Here is a 20,992-nt window from a genome sequence, read left to right on the forward strand (position 1 = left end):
TATGTTTGGTTCCTTACTTGGTTAGAATTATGGTGCCTTGTAAGTGTACAATAAAATTGTATGAAATAATTTCTCTTCTGACTTTGAAGCGAAGTCATGTATATGTAGGTTTTTTAACAGTTATCCATAATTAATAATTAATTACCGAATTCCAGCTGATTCAAAACTATTCGAAAATTTCCGCTAAAGAAAACAAACCATAGCACCAATCTGCCCATGTTTGACCGTTGCAGCCACGAAGCCTACCCGGGTACACCATTATCTACCCGGGTAAATTTTGAAACTTTTTATCTACCCGAGTATGTAGGGGTGTACCCGGGTAGAGTTCTTGAATCTGGGAAAATGTTTGAATTATTTACCCGGGTACGGAGCAGTGTACCCGGGTAAATCGCGACGGTAGGGTTTTAAAATACCCCAGCAGCCCCATTCGAAAACCCACCAAAGGGGTACCCGAGTAGAGCTGCTGGAGGAGTGTCATCTTGAGCGATTTCAGGCATAATCTTGTTCCGAGAGAAGAACCAAGAGTCGTCACGATGGGTCGTCATCCTCTCAGCCCCAGGCTGCTTCGAGTCAGGCTCCGGACTTGACGTTCGGATATTTGTTTGAGGATGACATTCCTTCACACGAGAAGTTCGTGAAGTTTTTCATGACCCGGAAGATCTGCGAACCGAAATCACTGGATTCGGCATTCTTCAACCTAGAGCGTTTTGACATCGTGCCGCTTCTTGAGCAGACACATTTACTTCACCTGGCGGAGATGCGGTGCCCATACTCGGAGGTTATGGTAAGAGCCTTCTACCAGAACCTTGGCTACTCGCAAGGCGAGCTGACTTCCCGTGTATGCGGGATTGATATCATCATGACTGCTCCTATCTGGACGGAGCTACTGGGGTTCGATTTTGATGGTGTCTCAGGAGCAGCACTATATGATGGAGACAGCCATCATATATTTGGTGATTATAACCGGGAGACCATTGTTACAGAGACTAGGAGGGCAGACGCTGAGCCCGGTCATTTTGCTCATTATCCTGTTAGCAACTTGTCAGTTTCTGCTCGCATTCTTCATTATGTGGTGACACATATTATTTTCCAGCGCCCGCATAATCACTCAAAGGTGCTGGAAGGGGACTTTGTCATCCTGTGGGCCCTCCTTCACAGTCAGCAGGTGAACTGGAGGCATTACATATGCATACTGATGTGGAAGGCAGCCAAGTCAAAGAAGGCTGAATTGCCTTTTGCATTTCTGGTGCAGAAGATTCTGCATAGATTTGGAGTGCCTATGGCAACAGAGACCTTGAAGACCGCCAGAGGCTGGAATGCTATATTTGGTGAGAGGCTCCTGAAGCAGTGTGGGATCCTACCGAACAGAGCGGGTATCTGGACGTGGAAGAAGGCACCAGAACCACCTGAGATCCCATTCCACCACGATGCTGAGATGGAGGATGCACCTGCAGGTGATGTGTTGGTCTTTATGAGTTTATGCAATTATGTGTTGTTTAATTTTTAATGTGGTATTGAAGTTTGTTTTTCATGGTTTATGATGTAGGCCTTGATGATGATGACGATGATGATGGCGTTGCTGAGGTTGATGTCAGACCGACACGTCCCACCCGCAGTCGGCGACCACCAGCTCCTCCTGAGGGTGGATGGACACTTGATCATGTCATGGCATCCTTATATGATCTGACTACTGACTTTAGAGGATATAGACAGAGCACGAGCAAGTGGCGAAACCAGATGGACACAAGGGTTGCACGGTTGGACACAAGGGTTTCACGCTTGGAGGGTTTAATTGGCGAGGGTGCCCATACTCAGGAGGAGGAGGAGGAGGAGGATGATGACAATGGGGATGACACACAATCGGATGAAGAGAATGGGGAGGACACGGCATCGGATTAGTGTGTCCATAGGGTTTCATATCATTGATTTAGTTTGATGTAATGTAGTCATTTTGGTACATTTAGGAACTTTACCTACATTGCATGGATGTTTTTGTACTGGATGTTCAAAATTTGAATGAATGAAATTTTCGTTTTGCGCACGTTCAGACTTGTTGGTTCTATGCATTAGTATGGGACCTTGCATTAATATTGTCATAATTAATTTGGAAATCAATTCAACCCAAAGTAGTTTATTATTCATTTTCAACTTTGATTGGCGCACATCTTGATTACTGCATCCTATTTCTACGAAATCAATCCACCCCCAAGTCATACCGTATGTAGGTATTGCACAACAATTACCAAAATGCAACAAAAATTGCCAAAACAGCATCTGCAACAGCATCTGCAACTGGTCTACCCGGGTACCACGAATAGTCTACCCGGGTAAGATGTACTCGGGTATATCATTACGAGTTACCCGGGTAGACCAGTTGCAGATGCAGCAGCAGGTGCTGTTCAATCCATTTTGTTAGCATCTTGGTAATTGATGTGTAATACAATAACCTTAACTGACTCGGGGAAGGGGTAAATGGGTATGGTAGACATTCGGATTGCACAATACGGAACGAGTGACTCGCTAAACTTAACGGATACATTTCAACAATACATTTCAACAACACAAGAATACAGTTCAACAATACATTTCAACAACACAATACATAACTAATACAAGATAAAGTTTATGGTACAAGGAAACAAAACAATACGTAAAGTGATTGTCATTACAAAACAAAGTACTACACAAAAACAATACGTAATCATGCTTGTCTTAGTCTCAATGGACATGTACGAATGTTATGTCCAACTTGCTTGCAATGCTTACATCTGCTCTGACTGCTAGAGGGTTGAGACTCAACCCAATCCATCTCATTCTGAATCCTTGAAGACTTTGGTCTTCCTTTTGCACGTACCAACTGAGCATCCGGAATTACAGTAGGCCCAACAACGGATGGAATCAACAATTCATTGCCAATAGGAAACCAGTGTGCAGCATATACTTTAGCAATGGTTGGAATTTTGAAAACATGATCCACATAATCATAATGGTTTAGCTTGGCTACCTTGCAAACTGCTAATACATGACTGCAGGGATACCTCCTTGCTGTAAACCTACCACACTGACATGTACGATTGATTAAGTCCACTCTCATGATGTCACCGACCTCGTGTGTAGATTGATTGTAGGCATCCTCAACCTCAAACAATAACAGGTCACTATCATATATCCTCACACGATAAGTGCCAGCCAATTCATCATTTTTTTGCAACGCTGCCTCAACCTTCTTTGAAATTATCCAACCTTGTGAGATATCTTTTTCAATCCCTTCACGTCTCTTGACGAAATACTCAACGAGTCTACTGAATGTCATCTTGACCAATGCAGATATAGGCAGATTTCGTGCTCCACGAAGCACCTTATTCACACACTCAGATAGGTTAGTTGTCATATGACCAAACCTACGTCCTGTCTCATCATACGACCTGCACCATTGCTCTTTCGGAATCGCATCCAACCATGAAGCAACTTCAGGATTGTTCTCGATAAATTCCTTGTACCTAATGTCGAAATTTATCTTTGAACATGTGTACCCTGCAAAAAACCATGACATATGCATTGGTTAGTGAATTTCATCAACGTTTTCTTCAAATGGTTGAAAATGTGAGTAATTATACCGTACATTACCTAATTTCATCAACGTTTTCTTCAATTCCACATTCCTAAAACGGGTATTGAAGTTGCTTCCGATGTGACGTAGACAAAATACATGATAAGCATATGGAGGCTGCCACCCTCCGTGGTCTTTCACCGCCCTTATGATGCTTCGATGACGATCGGATATTAGACAAATACCATGCCTATGTGTGACATGAAAACGTAAAAGGCTAAGAAACCAGGACCAATCATCCAACCTCTCACCTGGAGGAACAACAACAAAGTCAATAGGGATGAGCTCAGAAATTATTTACAGTATGAAGTGGCAAAGAAGGGTCACATGCTTTCACATACCCCAAAGCAAAATTATTTACTCACCTGGAGGAACAACAGCAAAGGCAATAGGGAGCAGAAATCCATCTCCATCCTGAGATGTTGCAATCAATAGAGTACCTCTGTACTTCCCATACAGATGAGTGCCGTCAATTTGAATTATAGGCTTGCAGTGTTTGAATGCTTCAATGCATTGGTGAAATGTCCAAAAAACCCTTTGAAATACGGCCCTGTCTGTATAAACCCGACGTTCATCAAAACATTGATTTGTATCAAGTTTGAACACAGAACCCACATTCACCTCCGTCATATACTTCAGCCAATTTGGCAAGAATGCGTACGATTTCTCCCAGTCACCAAACAACTTAACGATGGCCTTCATTTTTGCCTTCCAGGCCTTCCTGTACGTTATGTTGTATCCATATGTTCCCTGTATCCTCTCCTGTATCAGAGCTGGTCTTGTGGATGGATCTTCCTTTAACATATCTGGAAAAAAAAATTAACTTTACCATATTCTCAATTAATCTGAATCATTAAATAAACAGTGGAATACATACTCATTATAGCCGCACAAATGACATTTGAATCCAACTGTCTATGATCCTGTGATAGGCCTTGATTTAGGCATGTGTGACCTTGACCCCATTTACGGACCACCTAGTTAGCTCCCTTCTTCGGCTTAATTGCCCTCATATACCAGGGACAACCGTCAGCATGGTTTTTACACTTCATAACAAATCTTGACTCGTCGCTTTTTTCAACTATGGCTGTCCTGCGCCCCTTCATACAATGTATCTTCACAGCATGTTGCAATTCTGGTTTGGACCCAAATTCTTGTTGCACAAATAACGGATCTCCTAACTTCCAACCTCCGTGCAAGTCATCATCGCCATATAGGATCTCCAACTCGTCATTAGGGTGCGCCCAGTTAATGAATGAATAATGTTGGCTTTCATTCCAGAATGGCTCCTCAGACCCTGCATCTAAAGATCATGTCAAATTTAATAACTTACCACAAATAATAAATTGTCTAAAGCAAATATTCAAATTTAATAACTTACCACTACTGACTGGGTCGACATGAAGTGGTGACAAGGCTGGGGTACCGAGACTTACGGCGCTCATGTCAGCCTCAAAATTACCGTCCACGTCAGTGTCTGACGAATCACCTTCTGGAATAGCACTTTCAGGTTCTCCCTCATCTTCGCTGTCCACATAGTCCTCGTCTTCATCCTCTTCATCCTCATCCCATGCTACCTGAGGAGGTGCAGAAGATCGTACAACTGTATCTTCTTGACCGGTACAGTGTGCAGTAGTGGTTGTATGCACCGGTAAAGATGAAGATTGTCCAACATCAACTTCAACATATATCTCAATATATTTTAATACTTTCCATTCAACAAACGCATCTGTTACGAACTCCACATCTTCATCATCATTTATATCGTTTCCAATGTAGTATATTGTATCCATATCCACTACAGTCTCTAACCTGGCTATCATGCGGTGGATGGAATGTATGCCTTCTGACCCCATTTTTTGAAGAATTCTCTCCTTCAGTTCATTGCATGTAGTGCCCACTTTGATTTTCATCGTTTTTGTTTTTCCTTCAAATCGGACACCGTTCGGACCTTCAAAATGCCTCCCATTGTAGTAAACAACTATAGGAACCATGTTTGGACTTGAACTCATCTTTCACACAAAAATTAGATCTAGGTTTTGGGTTTGGAGGTTGGTTCGGATTTTTTAGCACAAAATGGGAGTGTGGAGATGTAATCTCAATGTCCCACCAAGATTCAGCTTTCTGAAATGATGAGATGAAATATGTGTGATGTTTCGGATTAGAGAGGGTAAGAGAGAAAGATTTTGGGGTTTCAAAAACCCTATACCTCGCAACAATGGCCGAAACCCATACATATTGGGGTTTCTGGACGCGATTTACCCGGGTACACTGCTCCGTACCCGGGTAAATAATTCAAACATTTTCCCAGATTCAAGAACTCTACCCGGGCACATCCCTACATACTCGGGTAGATAAAAAGTTTCAAAATTTACCCGGGTAGGTAATGGTGTACCCGGGTAGGCTTCGTGGTCAACGGTCAAACAGGGGCAGATTGGTGTTATGTTTGTTGGGGAGGGTAAATTTTCGAAATAGTTTTGAATGAGGGGCAATTTGGTAATTAATTATTAATTAAGGGGCATAAGGGTCAAAAAGCCTGTATATGTATGCTATATTAACATGATTCATAAGAAATTTTCCTGTAATCATGAGGTAAGGAAATAGAATTTCAAAAATCATAAAGATGGATCAATAATATTATAATTAGTTTTCTGCTTGAATAAAAGTAACATCATATTATCATTTAGTCTTCTGCCACACATCCATTTAAATCATGCATTTCTCACCCTTCTAGAATATAGATGTTTATAGTGGCTAATGTCCTACCAAATCTGCTAATTCTTAAACGCTTCATTTTAAAAAAAAATTGGAATGTAGATAAATTTAAATTTGTATACTAACAATCCTTCACTCCTATTGGGAATTCAAGTGTCATCGATAAAAATTTTCCATACGGGAAAGAATGGGTTAAACATGGTACATATAAGTGAAAGACACATAAATCCAATACCTTAATTAAGGTTTTGGGTGTAAAACATAGTGTCGGACTTTCTTAATGTGATTTGTTTAGCTTAACTCATTGGTGGTGGTCCCTTATCATGGACTCCCCCTGACCTGTCTGACAATGGTATCAGAGTCGGGTTGAGCTCGAGTTAGATTGATGTTTGGCTAGAGGCGAGTTGAGTACTTGGACTTGGGGTACTCGGAGAAAGATGGAACATATCAATGTGGAGTTTTCACACTTGAGGGAGATATAGTTTTGGTAATGGGCTAAGTGAAGTCTATATAAGTGGAAGTATCCATAAACCCAATGCCTTAATATTTTTGGTTGAGACATGCTGTGGTTGATGTAGCTTATCCCATTTGTGGTGGTCCTTCACCACGGGCTCCCCTGGCCAAACTGACAATGGCATCAAAGTCAAGTTTAACTCGGGCTAGTTTAGTGTTTGGCTAGAGGGGTTGAGTACTTAGGCCTTGTGGTACTCTGAGAGACTTTCGTTGAGCCAGGTTGGGCTAGGGCTAGTTTGGTGATTGATTAGAGGAGGGTTGTGTCCCCATTGTTGGGGAGCATATCAATGTGGGTTTCATATTTGAGGGGGAAATTATTGGGATAGTCAAGTGTGGTATAATCCCATATTGGTTGGTAATGAGTCAAAGGGAATTACTTGCTTTAGTTGGAGTAGTTTAGTCCATTAGTGACGGTCTCCTGCCATGGACTTCCTTTAACTTGCCTAATAAAGGTCTCAGAGTCGGGTTAGGCTCGGCCTAACCAAGTGTTTAGCTAAAGGCAAGTTGAGTACTTGAGCCTGAGATACTCAGAGTTGATGGGAAACATACCAATGTTGGATTTTACACTTGAAGGGGAGATTGTTAGAATATTGAAGTGTGATAATGAGCTAGATGAAGTCCATATAAGTGGCAGGACCTATGAACCAAATACCTTAAAGTTTTTTGGGTTGAGACATGGTATTGAACTCACTTGCTATGATTTGTCTAGCTTAATCCATTGGTGATAATCTCGTGCCATAGACTCTCTCAAGCTCCTGATAACTCTTTTTCTTTTATTAGACATGTAAGCACATTAATAATTATGAAAGAATATAATTATAAAATATAAATAAATGCTAGCAAAATTAGCCTAAAAGTGGCAAATGCCTTTATTATCATAGAAATTTGAATTAAAAGAGAAAAAAATGTCAAAAGTAAACACCCGGTGCGAATTTTTCAAAAGGCGACATGAATAAATTAAAAAAAAAATGTAAAGATCAAATAGTGGTAGCTCAGTTGGTGCATGAGAGCTAAGCAGGTGAGGGTGAGAGCATGTATTCGAATCTCTCCAGTACCACTTTTGGGAAGAGTTTAAAGCCTTAATCCTGGACTCACCCCAAATCGAATTAGTTGCGAAGCAATGAACTGATTGGAATATTTCTAAAAAAAAAAGTGTAAAGAAAATAAAAAAAGTGACTATAAGATGAATAAAATATAAATAATCTTGTAGACAAAAAATAAATAAATTTAAACAGTAATTGAAATGAAGAAATTAAAAAAAAAATGTAAAGAAAGTTTAAAAGGAACTATGACATTAACAAAGTTTAAAATTTATGCAGGAAAAAAATTAACGCATGAATATCAACTTTGTTTTTATTATTTTAACACAATATGAAAATTTTAAATTTAGACTCACCCAAATAAATATTTTTACTTATTCAAATTGTAAATATTCACTCAATACAGTGGTTAAAAGTAGTTATTTAAATTCAAAATTGAAAGTTCTATATTGAGAGACTTTTAACCTTCATCATACACATATCAAAATTCTGAAAATAATGTACATATGCAAGAAAAATTATAATTCTCTTTTGTTTTCCGGTAAATATAAATATCTTTATTACTTTAATGTTATGATGACTAATGTGGTATTTAAGTATAACTTGGTCATCCTCACCTACAAACCCAAGCAAGCAAACAAACTTATTAAGCAATTGTCTGATATTCCAATGAGTTGCCAGATTAAAAATAACGCAAAAGACTAAGCCAAAAGATAAAACAAAGAAAACCGAGGGGCAAATTGGGTATTTAAGATAACACACCGCCAGATGTCACCTAACAGGGGAATCTGGAAGGTGGAGGGACATCTTCCAAGTTAAAGATATTTTTTTTTTTTGAACATTGAAGTTAAAGATATTGACGAGGTCAAATTTGCAAGAAACCTAGGATGTTTTTTCCAAGAATCACTCAAGTTAAGCGTAACGCGCTTCGGTAGAGCGTGTAATGCTTTTCCGTATCTGATAATTCATCAGACGGTGAATGTGGCGCGTGGATAATTTGCGTGCGGGGAAGGTTTGAACAGTCAAGGGCGGCTAGGAGCTTAGTGATGAAAACGGAGGCCCGAGGGTCGAGGAACTATATACGTGGCCCACTGAGAAAACGACGATAAATGGAAAAAAACGACAAATGTGAAGAGAGAGAAAGTGTGACTTGTGAATGAAAATTTTGATGGTGGACCTGATGCGTATTTGCGGGTTAGATGTGTTTTTCTTCAGCAAAGGCCAGAGAGCAAGAAGTGAGGAGAGAGAGACAAGAGTGCGAGACAGAGTGATAGCTTCAGTGAGATAGATGGATATATAGTGGGTGGGTTGAGGTTTCTAGAGAGGAGACATGCCCAACTTGAACCCAACACTTTTTTAAGTACTTTGTTTCTTCATACCTTACCAGATCCCAAAGGTACTATCTACTCTCTCTCTCTCTCTCTCTTGCTTGTTTATTCTGCCTTATCCTGTTTGGCTCTCCACTAACCACCGTTTTTCCCTTTGCTTCATCACATCTCTTTCTTTTAATTTTTATTTTTATTTATTTTTTATTTTTTGGGTGTATCTTTTTTTTTTTTTTTTTTTTTCTTTTGTACTTTGTTTTTTTGCTTTGATTTGTGATTTATGTTATGTATGTGGAATCCAAGTGGGGGAGGTTGAAGTTTGGTGTTTCCCATTTGCATGTGGAGTTTGAAGTCAGCTGATGTTGTTATGGTCAAAACTGAGTTAAGATTTGGAAAGTGGTTGTGTGGGTGAAGTTGTGGTTATGTCTTCTCTAACTTCTGTTATTCTTATTCTTTCCTCCTCAGTTTTTAGTAATGGACATATTGTGGATGGGAAATTTTTTTTGCATTTTTTAGGTTTTTCTTTTTTTATTATTATTATTATAAGAAAAACAACTCAGGGTTGATCTATTTCTTGATTTTAGCTTATTATCTAGCATGTATATGTCTTATTATTATTATTATGAATGATCATATAATTCATCTACGTTGGATTTCCAGACAAACTGGTACTTGGGCTTGTAATTTGTATGTCTCAGATTGTTTTGATTAGATGCCACCAGACAGCAAAATAATTTTTAATTTTATTTTTCTACGAAGGACGTTTGTGGGATTAACAATGTATTATTATATTTACCAAAACAAAAAAAAAATTAATGCTGTATTATAGCTTTTTAGTGACTTGCTGATTTATATCCTGTCAGCAAGGTTTGTGATTTAGGCCATTTGGATAAGACACGTGAATTAAGGGAAATCACAAATAGAATTATCTGGGCCTTGATGTTATGAAGAAAATTATGTTCCTTGTTTTTAACCCAAGCATTTCCACTATCTTCTTTTTTTTTTGAGATATTTAATTGTTGCTTCGCGACTAGTCTTATTCAGGGCGGTTCTTGGGATTAAGGTTTTAAACCCCTTTCAAAGATAGTAATGAGAAAGATCAAACACGTGTTTTCACAACTACTTGCTCAGTTTCTTTACGCCAACTGAACTGCCATCGTTTGTTCTCGCAATCCTTATAACCCATTGTTTTATGTTTGTTGATCTTATGGGATTTATATCCTGTTTGTTATCTGGCTACATGAATATGCCTTCACCTACTAAGAATGTCCGTTGTGTAGTTTTCGTTAATTTTAGGATGATCATTTTGTTGGATGCGATTGAAGAATTTGAGAAATAAGGCTACAATACAAGATACATTGTACTCAGTGAATGATTAGCTATATTTCATTATATATATTTTTTATTATCACCCTTTAAAATTTGCCATTTCCTTAAAATTATCCCTTTTTTAATACAATGTTATATAAATTGTAGAATACCTACGACCGATCTGTTCTTATGTAGTGATGTGTCGCCCTAAAATTTTTCCATCTAAGACTGCCACCACATTATTCCCGTTCGGCACATCACTAAAACCACTCCCCATAAAATCCCGACTTGTGAGGGTAGGGATGTGAAAAACCCTTGCCACATCATAATTTAACAAAAAGAATTGGGGTGAAAAATCACTATAAGTACAAAGATATGTGAATGGAGGGACTAAAATGAAAGTTTTGAAATGGTTAATTTGAACTAGGAATTAAAATATGAGGAGTTAAGGATAGAAAATTTCATTTAGCCAAGCATTCATGACTTATAAGAGCACGGTATACTTGAGATTTCCGCATTAAGTAATGATTTATCTTTATTTATTATTTTTTTAATGCATTCTTCATTAAGTAGTGTGCGGTACTTTAAGAAAATGGCTACCTTCTAATGCTCTGATGTGGAATGTTAGTGTCATTAACATAACTTCATCCAATAGGTTAAGCTTTTGGGTTGAATTAGTTTTTTACATGGTATCAGAGCCTCGTGTACAGGTTTCGATCCTCGTCGCCCCTCTTTTTTGTGTGGAATTTCTTAGCACACGTAGGCTGGGCTGATGCATTATCCACTTTTCAAGTCCAATTGATTCTTTACATGGTATTAAAGCTTTGGTGTCCCGGATTCGATTTTCGCCGCCTCCCATTTTCTTTGTGGAATTTCTTAGCACAGGTAGGTGGGCCTGTGTATTGCCCACCCTTTAAGCCCAATGGGCTCTCGTGTAAGGGGGCGTGTTAGAGATATATAAAAATCATTAATGTAACCTTACCTAATAACTTAAGCTTTTGGTTTGAATTGATTTTTTACATGGTATCAGAGCCTCTATGTCACGGGTTCAATCCTCACCGCCCCCCACTTTCTCTTGTGGAATTTCTTAGCACAGGCAGATGGACCTGTGCATTGTACACCTTTCAAACCCAGTGGACTCTCATGCGAGGGGGCGTGTTAGAGAAATATAAAGTCATTAATATAGTCTTACCCAACAACTTAAGCTTTTTGATTGAATTAGTTCTATACGAAGGAAGAACAGGAAGAACATATATATTTTTGTTTGACCTAAAATTAAGATAACATATTCATATTATGTGTGTTAGGAACAACTTATTAACTTCCTTGTTGTTCAAATTTCCATTATGTATGTCCTTTTTATTCTGACCTTTCTCCCATCTATGTTTGTGTTGGGCTTCCTCCTTCAATGCTGAGCCCAAGCCCATTGAGGGGTTTTCCAAAAATCCTAAACCTTAAACCCTAAATTCCACCTCCTCTATATATTCATTAGTTGAGGGTGGAGGCTAGGTCAGATTAAGAGAGAAAATTTGAGAGATCTCTAGAGAGAGTTTGAGTGAAACATCTCTAGGGGGTTTGATTATCACTATTATTGGAGAGGTTGTGTTAACCACCACATTGGTGATTCTGATTATTTGTAACCATTATTTTCATAGTGGATTTTTGATCTGGACTAGGTCCCGTGAGTTTTTACTTCTTCATTGGAGAAAGTTTTTCCACGCTAAAACTGTTTGTGTTCTCTCTCTCCTTCTCTCTCTCCCAAATTTCGTTTTGATTTTCAGCTGCGCTGCCCGACCTGGTGAAGTTCAGGTCGAGGTATTGCCGAGAGCAGGATCTTGTTGATTGATTTCCGCAAAGGGCTGTAGAAGCCGAGTTTGAGGGAACCGAGTTCCCAACAGTGGTATCAGAGCCAGGTTCGACGGGTTCTGAGGGAGACGAGATGGAGACCAGTGGCATAACCCATGATGGAGATATGTTCAAGCTGACCGCAAACAACTTCACCTATTGGAAACCGATGATGGAAGATCATATCTACTGCAAAGATTTACATGAGCCCATTACCCTTGATAAGAAACCGGAAGGCAAAACCGATAAGGAGTGACAGATTCAGAGTCGTAAGGCGGTAGCTACGATCAGAAAATATATTGACAAGAGCCTCTTTGAGCACGTGTCCGAGTTCACGAACGCATATGAGTTGTGGACGAAGCTGGAGTCCATGATTCAGAAGAAGACTCCCAAGAACAAAGCACACCTGGCTCGCCGACTTGTGAAGCTGGAATACAAGGATGGCATGAGCATGATAGAACACCTCAACACCTACAAAGGTATTGTGAATCAGCTGTCAAAGGCTGAGATGAAAATTGATGACGAGATGCAGGCTTTGCTGCTGTTGAGCTCGCTGCCAGACGATATTTTGGTGGTGACCTTGAATAATTCAACCTCAGATGGAAAATTGAAGATGGATTTTGTGACAGACAGCCTCCTGGGCGAAGAAGCCAGGAGAAGAGAACGAGGTATTTCGAGCACGTCTGAGGCAAACGTTGCTGAGAACAGAGGGAAATCCGACTCCCGAGGTAGAAGCAAGAGCCGGGGTCGAGATCGTGATAGAAGAGGAAAGTTCAGAGGTCGGTCAAAGCCGAGATATGAGTTGAAGTTCTTTTACTGTGGAAAGACAGGTCATAAGAAGCCAGACTACTGGACCTTGCAAAATGACGAGAAGAATGGCTCTGTGAAGCTGGATCAGATTATTCCCAAGAAGAGGGAAGACAAGAGCACCACTGCGGTGGCTGGAAACCTGGATGCCGAGATATTCCTCCTTGGTGAGGATAATTATTTGAATGTTGCATATGATGACTGCACCTGGATTGTTGACTCCGGTGCCTCCTTCCACGTTACTCCACACAAATGTTTTTTCTTCTCTTACCGAGGTGGTGATTTTGGAGTCGTGAAGATGGGAAACCAAGTGACCAGCAAGATTGTTGGTTTCGGTGATGTAACCCTGACCACAGATGTCGGATGCCGACTTGTGTTGAAGGATGTGAGGTATGTACCTGACATGCGTTTGAACCTAATCTCGGTAGGCAAACTTGATGATGCCGGGTTAGTGAACTACTTCGGTAGTGTGAGATGGAAGCTGGCCAAGGGAAACTTGGTCGTGGCCCGAGGTAAGAAGGAATGCTCCTTGTACGTGATGCAAGGAAAGATCAATGGCGGAGAAGCCAATTCTGTCCGAGATGAACCTAGCTTGGAGCTATGGCACAAGCGCCTCGGCCACATGCGAGAAAGGGATCCAGATCCTGAACAAGAAAGGATTACTGACCGGGTTGAAAGACCAAGCGTTGAAGAGTTGCACGCACTGCCTAGCTAGAAAGCAGCACCAGGTTTCTTTTATGAGACCGGATCAACCCAGACGACGCAGGTATATTCTTGACCTCGTCCATATTGATGTTTGCTCCATGTCGGAGAGATCTCTAGGAGGAGCTCAGTATTTTGTTTCATTTATTGATGACTACTACCGCAAAATGTGGGTATATTTGTTGAAGTCTAAAGATAAGGTACTCCAATCCTTTAAAGAATTCCATGCCATGGTTGAAAGGGAGACTGGCAAGAAATTGAAGGTGGTCCAATCTGATAATGGTGGTGAGTATTGCGGCCCATTTGATGCATACTGCAGAGCGGCCGGGATCCGACTTGAGAAGACGCCCCCCAAGACTCCACAGCTGAATGGACTCGCTGAGAGGATGAACAGGACTATTGAAGAAAAGGTCCAAAGCATGTTATCCAATGCCGGATTGCCGAAATCATTCTGGGGAGAAGCCGTCAGAACTGCTGTGATTTAATCAACCTCTCACCATCACGGCCACTTGAAGGAGAAATTTCAGAAGAAGTCTGGACAGGTCGGAAAGCGGCCAAAAATCAACTGAAAGTATTTGGATGCCGAGCTTTCGTGCATATCCCTAAAGATGAAAGGGCAAAACTTGATGCGAAGACAAAAGAATGCATCTATCTTGGTTCGCCGAGATGTGAGTTCGAGTTCCGACTTTGGGATCCAATCAATAAGAAGATAGTGAGAAGCCGAGATGTGATCTTTCATGAAGATGAGAACATTCATAACATCTCGAAGCCCAAAGTCCGGGTTACTGTCAGATGTGAAGAACCCATCCCTCCTGTCCGAGCTGAAGCAGGGGGAGAAAATCAAGAAAATAATGAAGAAGATGATGACAAGCAACATGCCGATGATGACCAAGACACTAAGGTCCAAGTTGATGATGAGATCCGGGATGAGAATGATGAACCAGGTTGTCAAGCTGAAGAATAGCCGAGATACCCAACTCGAGAAAGAAGACCCTTTACAAGATACCCATATGATGAATACACCGTTGTTGCTGAAGACGGTGAGCCTCAGAGTTATGATGAAGCTGTGACGAGCTCAGAGAAAGAAGAATGGGAAAAGGCAATGCAAGACGAGATGAAGTCTTTGCACGAGAATCAGACTTATGAGCTGACCGAGTTGCCTGAAGGAAGACGAGCTTTGAAAAATAAATGGGTCTACAAGATTAAGAATGAAGAGAACGGGCAGAAGCCGAAATACAAAGCCTGGATTGTAGTAAAAGGCTGCATTCAGAAGAAATGAGTAGATTTTGAGGAGATTTTTTCTCCAGTGGTAAAAATGGCCTCGGTCTGAACCGTGTTAGCCATGGCGGCTTCGATGGACCTCGAGGTAGAACAAATGGACGTGAAGACGACATTTCTTCACGGTGACATAGAAGAAGAGATATATATGGAGCAACCTGAGGGGTTTCGAGCTCCAGACCAAGAAGACTTGGTATGCCGGTTGAAAAAGAGCCTCTATGGCTTGAAGCAAACACCTCGGCAGTGGTACAAGAAGTTTGAATCATTCATGACTGATCACAAGTTTGAGAAGACAGAAGCTGACCACTGTGTATTTGTGACGAGGTACGAGGCCAGAGATTTTTTGATCTTGTTGTTATATGTTGACGACATGCTTATTGTATGGAAAGACAAATCGAGGATAGCCGCCCTGAAAAAGGCGTTGAGCTCGTCTTTCGCAATGAAGGACCTCGACCCTGCAAAGCAGATTCTCGGAATCAAGATTATCCGAGATAGACAAAAGAAGCTACTGTAGCTGAGTCAAGAGAAGTATATTGAGAAGATTCTGAAGAGATTCAGCATGGATAAAGCCAAAACAGTGAGCACCCCCCTTGTCGGACACATAAAGTTGAACCAGAAGCAATGTTCGAGATCTGATGAAGACAAAGATGAGATGATGAAGGTCCCGTACCAATCCGTCGTCGGAAGCTTGATGTACGCAATGGTTTGCACTAGACCCGACTTGGCGTATGCTGTTGGAATGGTAAGTCGGTATTTGTCAAACCCCGACAAAGAACACTGGGAAGCAGTGAAGTGGATCTTCAAGTACCTCCGAGGTACGACCAACTTATGCCTCTGATTTGGAGAAGGCAAAACCGAGTTGCAAGGCTACTCGGATTCTGATTTAGGGGGAGATTCCGACTCAAGGAAATCGACGACGGGATACATGATAAGATTTGCCGGAGGAGCTGTCTTTTGGCAATCAAGACTTCAGAAATGTGTTGCATTATCGACAACTGAGGCTGAGTACATTGCCGCTACTGAGGCAAGCAAAAAGATGTTGTGGATGAAGAAGTTCCTCATGGAACTCGGCCATGATTAAGACAAGTACGAGCTGGGTTGTGACAATCAAAGCGCAATCCATCTTGCGAAGAATTCGACCTATCACTCCCGTACTAAGCACATTGATGTGAGGTATCACTGGATCCGGGATGTGGTGGAAGGTGGAGAGCTCGAACTCGTCAAGGTGCACACTGACCAAAATTGGTCCGACATGATGACAAAGCCGGTTCTAGCAAGGAAATTTGAAGACTGCTGTGAAGGAGCCGGGTTGTTGCTGAAGCTGACGCATTGAAGTCGGAGGGGGAGATTTGTTGGGCTTCCTCCTTCAATGCTGAGCCCAAGCCTATTGAGGGGTTTCCCAAAAACCCTAAACCTTAAACTCTAAATTCCACCTCCTCTATATATTCATTAGTTGAGGGTGGAGGCTAGGTCAGATTGAGAGAGAACATTTGAGAGATCTCTAGAGAGAGTTTGAGTGAAACATCTCTAGGGAGGTTTGATTATCACCATTGTTGGAGAGGTTGTGTTAACCACCACATTGGTGATTCTGATTATTTGTAACCATTATTTTCATAGTGAATTTTTGATCTGGACTAGGTCCCGTGGGTTTTTACTTCTTCATTGGAGAAGGTTTTCCCACGTTAAAATTGTTTGTGTTCTCTCTCTTTCCTTCTCTCTCCCAGTATTCGTTTTGATTTTCCGCTGCGCTGCCCGACCTGGTGAAGTTCAGGCCGAGGTATTGCCGAGGTCAGAGATCAGGATCTTGTTGATTGACTTCCGCAAAGGGCTGTAGAAGCCGAGTTTGAGGGAATGAGTTCCCAACAGTATGTTCTTAGTGAGTGTTGTTCTACATGTTTGTGGCTTCCATGGCTTAACTTATGTTTTGTAAGAACTTCTAGTTAAAGAAAATAGTATATCATCTTTAAATTGAGAGCAGCTAAGCTAATTGTGAATTTTTGTTATAATTTCCATATTTTTTTTTTGGTGGAGATAATTTCCATATTTAACTTCTATTGTTTGGTTTCTGGTTGGATTTTACACTGACTATGTTGCTTGCTGACCTAGCAATCAATACTACTTTTTTGAGTGCTTGTAAATCCAAGGGGATACTGCCTTTTGGGTTCTAAATAAGCTAATTTTTAGGTGTACTTTTTTATGCTGTTTATTTCCTTCCTTATAAATATTTAGAGGGATTGGAAAATTTATTTGTTTTTTTTTATCTTTTTTTGGAGTTAACTCAACCCTAATTATTATTATTATTATTTTTTTAACAACTAACACTCTTGTTTCGATTTCTATGTTATGCTATATAGGATTTATTTTCCTTCACTTTCTTTGCACCTGATTTTTTCCCTTTCTAACGAAGTTTCTTATTTTATCCCTCCTGAAAAAGAATTAGAAAACAATAAATTTATACAATTTTTTTATGAGCTATTGCTCCATGTATTCAGGGGGGTTAGTTCTGTGAATGGCTTCATTTTCAGTCCTTGGCATTAATGAACCATGAAAATTTGGTGAACGGATAACTCCACTCTTCTATGTCTATCCCCTTGGGTGACTAGCTGATTTGAGTATAAATACGTTCTTAATTTGATGACAATATTTGATCTGTTGCATATGATTTCCTATTCTAAGAACATAAATTTTGGAACATTACATCCCTTCCTATCCTTTAGTTTATTACATGTTGTGTTCCAGTTACTGAGGAGTGGAAATACGTACATGTCATTTCTTTTTGTTCTGCTAATATGTTATGCTTTACATAACTTTCTTTTATATGTATGTGATATTCCTTGCTTCACTTACCTTCTTGGCCATCTAACATGAAACCATTCTCTCAGGTCAAAATCTAAATTTTAAGTAATGGCTGTGTTGAAGGTTCCATGAAGCCATTTATCTTGTTGAATCGTCCTGATACCGAGTTCAATTGTTCACAAGTTGATTCTAATCACTCAATGGTATGTGAAGCTTCTTTTTTTGGATTTGTTGCTTGCACTTCAAGTGACTAACTAGTTGTCCTCCAATTTCAGGCTCATGCTCCTTATCATTATAGTGACCCAATTTTCGCCAGTTCATTAGTTGCTTATGGACAACAGGCTATTGTAAGTTATGTCTAGTACATCTTTTTATGATACCTGATTTTTGCTATATGAAATTTTTGTTACATTTTTTATTGGTGAAGGGAATTTGTTACATTTTGATTTTGTAGTATAATTTTTTAATATGATGTCACTGTCTTTGAATATATTTTAGAATCAACCCCAACTGTTGCCCCAGATGCTGGGATTAACATCCACCAGAGTTGCATTACCACTTGATCTTGCAGATGATGGGCCCATTTATGTTAATGCGAAACAATACCATGGTATACTTAGAAGACGACAATCACGTGCAAAGCTTGAGGCTAAGAACAAACTCATCAAAAGTCGTAAGGTATGCTCCATAAAATGGTGTGATGCTTTGAAAACGTTTTTTTTCATTCACTGCCTGATAGCCCATGAAATTGCTGCAATAATTTTTTCATGCTTAACGTGGTAAGTATAATATATATAGGGGTAAGTTATGTTTATATCGTTGTAAAAATAAGAAGTCTTACACCAAATTTTAGTCATTGATTTGCTTGCAATTAATGGCTTATATATCTAATAATTGTTAGATATAAATAGGATCAACGGTTAAGATTGAGAGTGTAATTTATATCGATGTAAAATGATCCTGACCCATATATATATATATATATATATATATATATATATTCATTATTTGTATTGTCACTGTATATAACGTTTCGTATTGTCAGCTAAAAACGACGTAGTTTTGGATGAGATAAAGGAAGTTCACGTTCAAAATTAATTGTAGAAAATGGAAATATTATATTTATTTTTATTTGTGTATGGTTATGATTTCTTATATTTAATGTTTTATATTTATTTTCACTTTTGTATGATTATGATTATACATATTTAATGCTTTAATACTATAAAACGACGTAATTTTATATAACTGCACCAATATTTAGGTGCAGTCACTATACATCCGACAATATATTATTGAGGGGGTGGAAGTGAATAAAAAAGAAAGTGAGATTGGTGCTATAAAACTTCCTTTGTGTGTAGGATTGTTAGACTCATTATGTGGGTCTAACAGTTTTATCTTACATTTTCAAAATGCTGATTAAATGAATCGAATATTTCACTTCCTGGTCACATGGCAACAACACCAATTTAAGGAATTAAATTTATAATAAAATGCAAGGGGAAGTTTTGCATTTTGTATAACCCACAGGGTGAACATGGTTACTCCAGGTGGCAATCTATAATACACTGATATTTCAAAAAATCTGACGTGTCCTTTCCGGCACTCTCCGACACTCTAACACGGGTTGCAGAGACTCAAAAAAGGATTCGAAGGTTGCGTTTCGTTTTTAGTTCCAACTATTAAATTCGTGGGATTAAGATTATCATTTTATTGGGTTTAATTTAAATATTTGGGATATTTTATGTTTCTTTGTAAAATTGATAGATATTATAAATTTAGTGTTCATTTTTTTTTTAAATTATTGAATACTAAATATAATATACACTGCATATATTAAAAATATTATTTAATATCAAAACATGTCTTAACATGTTAAAATTTAACATTTTTTAAAGTTAACATGTCGGAGAATCGTGTCATGTCTTGTGTCGGTTTGAGTGCAACATAAGTGGCAATGGTCCTGTGCTAGAGAAAATTTACGTGTCAATTACATGGTAAACTTGTTATTTGCAAGGGAATGTTGGAAAATCTTCAAATATCAAAAGGATAGTTATAGGAATTAGAAATGTAACTGCAGTAGAATTACATGTTGCATTATTTTGTAAACAATTATTCCATTATATTGAATGTTGAACCATATAAGCAAAGTTGTTGACACCTTTTATTATTGTGGATTATACCAAATTTGCTCCTCTAACTGAAATACTGAATGCAGCCATATCTCCACGAGTCTCGTCACCGCCATGCCTTGAATAGGGTCAGGGGATCTGGAGGGAGATTTCTCAGCAAAAAACAGCTTGCACAGTCTAATGCAGAACTTGTCAATGGTGCACATTCTGGCTCTGAACCTGTCAACATATTATATCAAAAGAAAGATGCATCAAAGGGGGAAAGTAATTCCTCAAGAACTGAAGAAAATGCATCATCTTCCATCACAACCTGCTTTGACAGAACATGTTTATCCAGTAATAGTGTCAATTTTAGGCATCCTGAGCGCATGTTTCTTGGGAACTCCTCAAACATGGGTGGAGGAGCACCACCACAATGCAGTGGGGGAATCACCTTTGGTGGAACAAAGCAACGTGCTTCAGTTGTCCGGTGAGAGATGGAACCAAACAAATATCTATTTCATCGGTCAGGCAAATCATCCTTGGCTCTTTGTTTTTCATGTGTTCTTACAAACATGTCTTTTTTTAAGAGACTTTGCAATCTGCATTAGCACTTGGACATTTCCTATTGCATTGCCATGTATTTTTAAAGTTGCTATTGCTTACGCTAGTCTTTCGAACTGCGTTGGAATAGTTTGTGCATGAAACTTTTTAAGTTTGTGATCCATATATAATTTCTATGGAATGAATGGCCTTGCTTTAAAATGTGACACGTTCAGCATGGATTGAGCAAGTTGTAGTTGGGAAATCTTAACAAATTTAAGATTGTTTAAGTGGAAGTTGTTAAAAACTTACAATTTTAATGTATCATTGAACACAAGTTGAGTTGGGACCATATGCTAAAATCAGACAGGTTGTCATGATCCCACAAGAAACTTG

At 39.3% G+C, this 20,992-nt stretch overlaps 3 protein-coding genes across 3 annotated transcripts; 2 read left to right on the forward strand and 1 right to left on the reverse strand.

The window, feature by feature from the left end:
* The first annotated feature begins 1,358 nt into the window (after positions 1 to 1,358).
* On the forward strand, positions 1,359 to 1,992 carry LOC133285529 (uncharacterized). Its single transcript, XM_061482770.1, has 2 exons — positions 1,359 to 1,454; positions 1,547 to 1,992. The coding sequence occupies exons 1-2, from the start codon at positions 1,436 to 1,438 to the stop codon at positions 1,897 to 1,899; spliced, it is 372 nt and encodes a 123-aa protein (XP_061338754.1). The 5' UTR covers positions 1,359 to 1,435; the 3' UTR covers positions 1,900 to 1,992.
* A 188-nt stretch (positions 1,993 to 2,180) lies between these two features.
* Positions 2,181 to 4,400, reverse strand: LOC133285530 (uncharacterized). The gene is made up of 4 exons (XM_061482771.1): positions 3,976 to 4,400; positions 3,628 to 3,861; positions 3,005 to 3,534; positions 2,181 to 2,186 (listed from the first exon to the last, which is right to left on the reverse strand). Exons 1-4 carry the CDS (start codon positions 4,310 to 4,312, stop codon positions 2,181 to 2,183), a joined length of 1,107 nt encoding a protein of 368 aa, XP_061338755.1. The 5' UTR covers positions 4,313 to 4,400.
* Positions 4,401 to 9,045: 4,645 nt separating this feature from the next.
* On the forward strand, positions 9,046 to 20,674 carry LOC133285532 (nuclear transcription factor Y subunit A-4-like). The gene is made up of 5 exons (XM_061482775.1): positions 9,046 to 9,274; positions 18,029 to 18,145; positions 18,218 to 18,289; positions 18,441 to 18,620; positions 20,161 to 20,674. The coding sequence occupies exons 2-5, from the start codon at positions 18,071 to 18,073 to the stop codon at positions 20,545 to 20,547; spliced, it is 714 nt and encodes a 237-aa protein (XP_061338759.1). The 5' UTR covers positions 9,046 to 9,274; positions 18,029 to 18,070; the 3' UTR covers positions 20,548 to 20,674.
* Positions 20,675 to 20,992: the final 318 nt, after the last annotated feature.

This window comes from Gastrolobium bilobum, unplaced genomic scaffold, assembly GCF_033153095.1.
Source record: "Gastrolobium bilobum isolate Gb01-03AN ecotype WA unplaced genomic scaffold, APGP_CSIRO_Gbil_v1 utg28004, whole genome shotgun sequence".
Classification (NCBI taxonomy): domain Eukaryota; kingdom Viridiplantae; phylum Streptophyta; class Magnoliopsida; order Fabales; family Fabaceae; genus Gastrolobium; species Gastrolobium bilobum.

Excerpts from the sequence above, each read along its gene's own strand:
- LOC133285532 (XM_061482775.1), top strand. The coding sequence starts at position 18,071 with ATGAAGCCATTTATCTTGTTGAATCGTCCTGATACCGAGTTCAATTGT. Across the intron at positions 18,146-18,217 it reads TTGATTCTAATCACTCAATG|GCTCATGCTCCTTATCATTA; the intron begins GTATGTGAAGCT and ends CTCCAATTTCAG. Across the intron at positions 18,290-18,440 it reads CTTATGGACAACAGGCTATT|AATCAACCCCAACTGTTGCC; the intron begins GTAAGTTATGTC and ends AATATATTTTAG.
- LOC133285530 (XM_061482771.1), bottom strand. The coding sequence starts at position 4,312 with ATGAAGGCCATCGTTAAGTTGTTTGGTGACTGGGAGAAATCGTACGCA. Across the intron at positions 3,862-3,975 it reads CTTTGCTGTTGTTCCTCCAG|GTGAGAGGTTGGATGATTGG; the intron begins GTGAGTAAATAA and ends TTGTTCCTCCAG. Across the intron at positions 3,535-3,627 it reads GAAAACGTTGATGAAATTAG|GGTACACATGTTCAAAGATA; the intron begins GTAATGTACGGT and ends GGTTTTTTGCAG.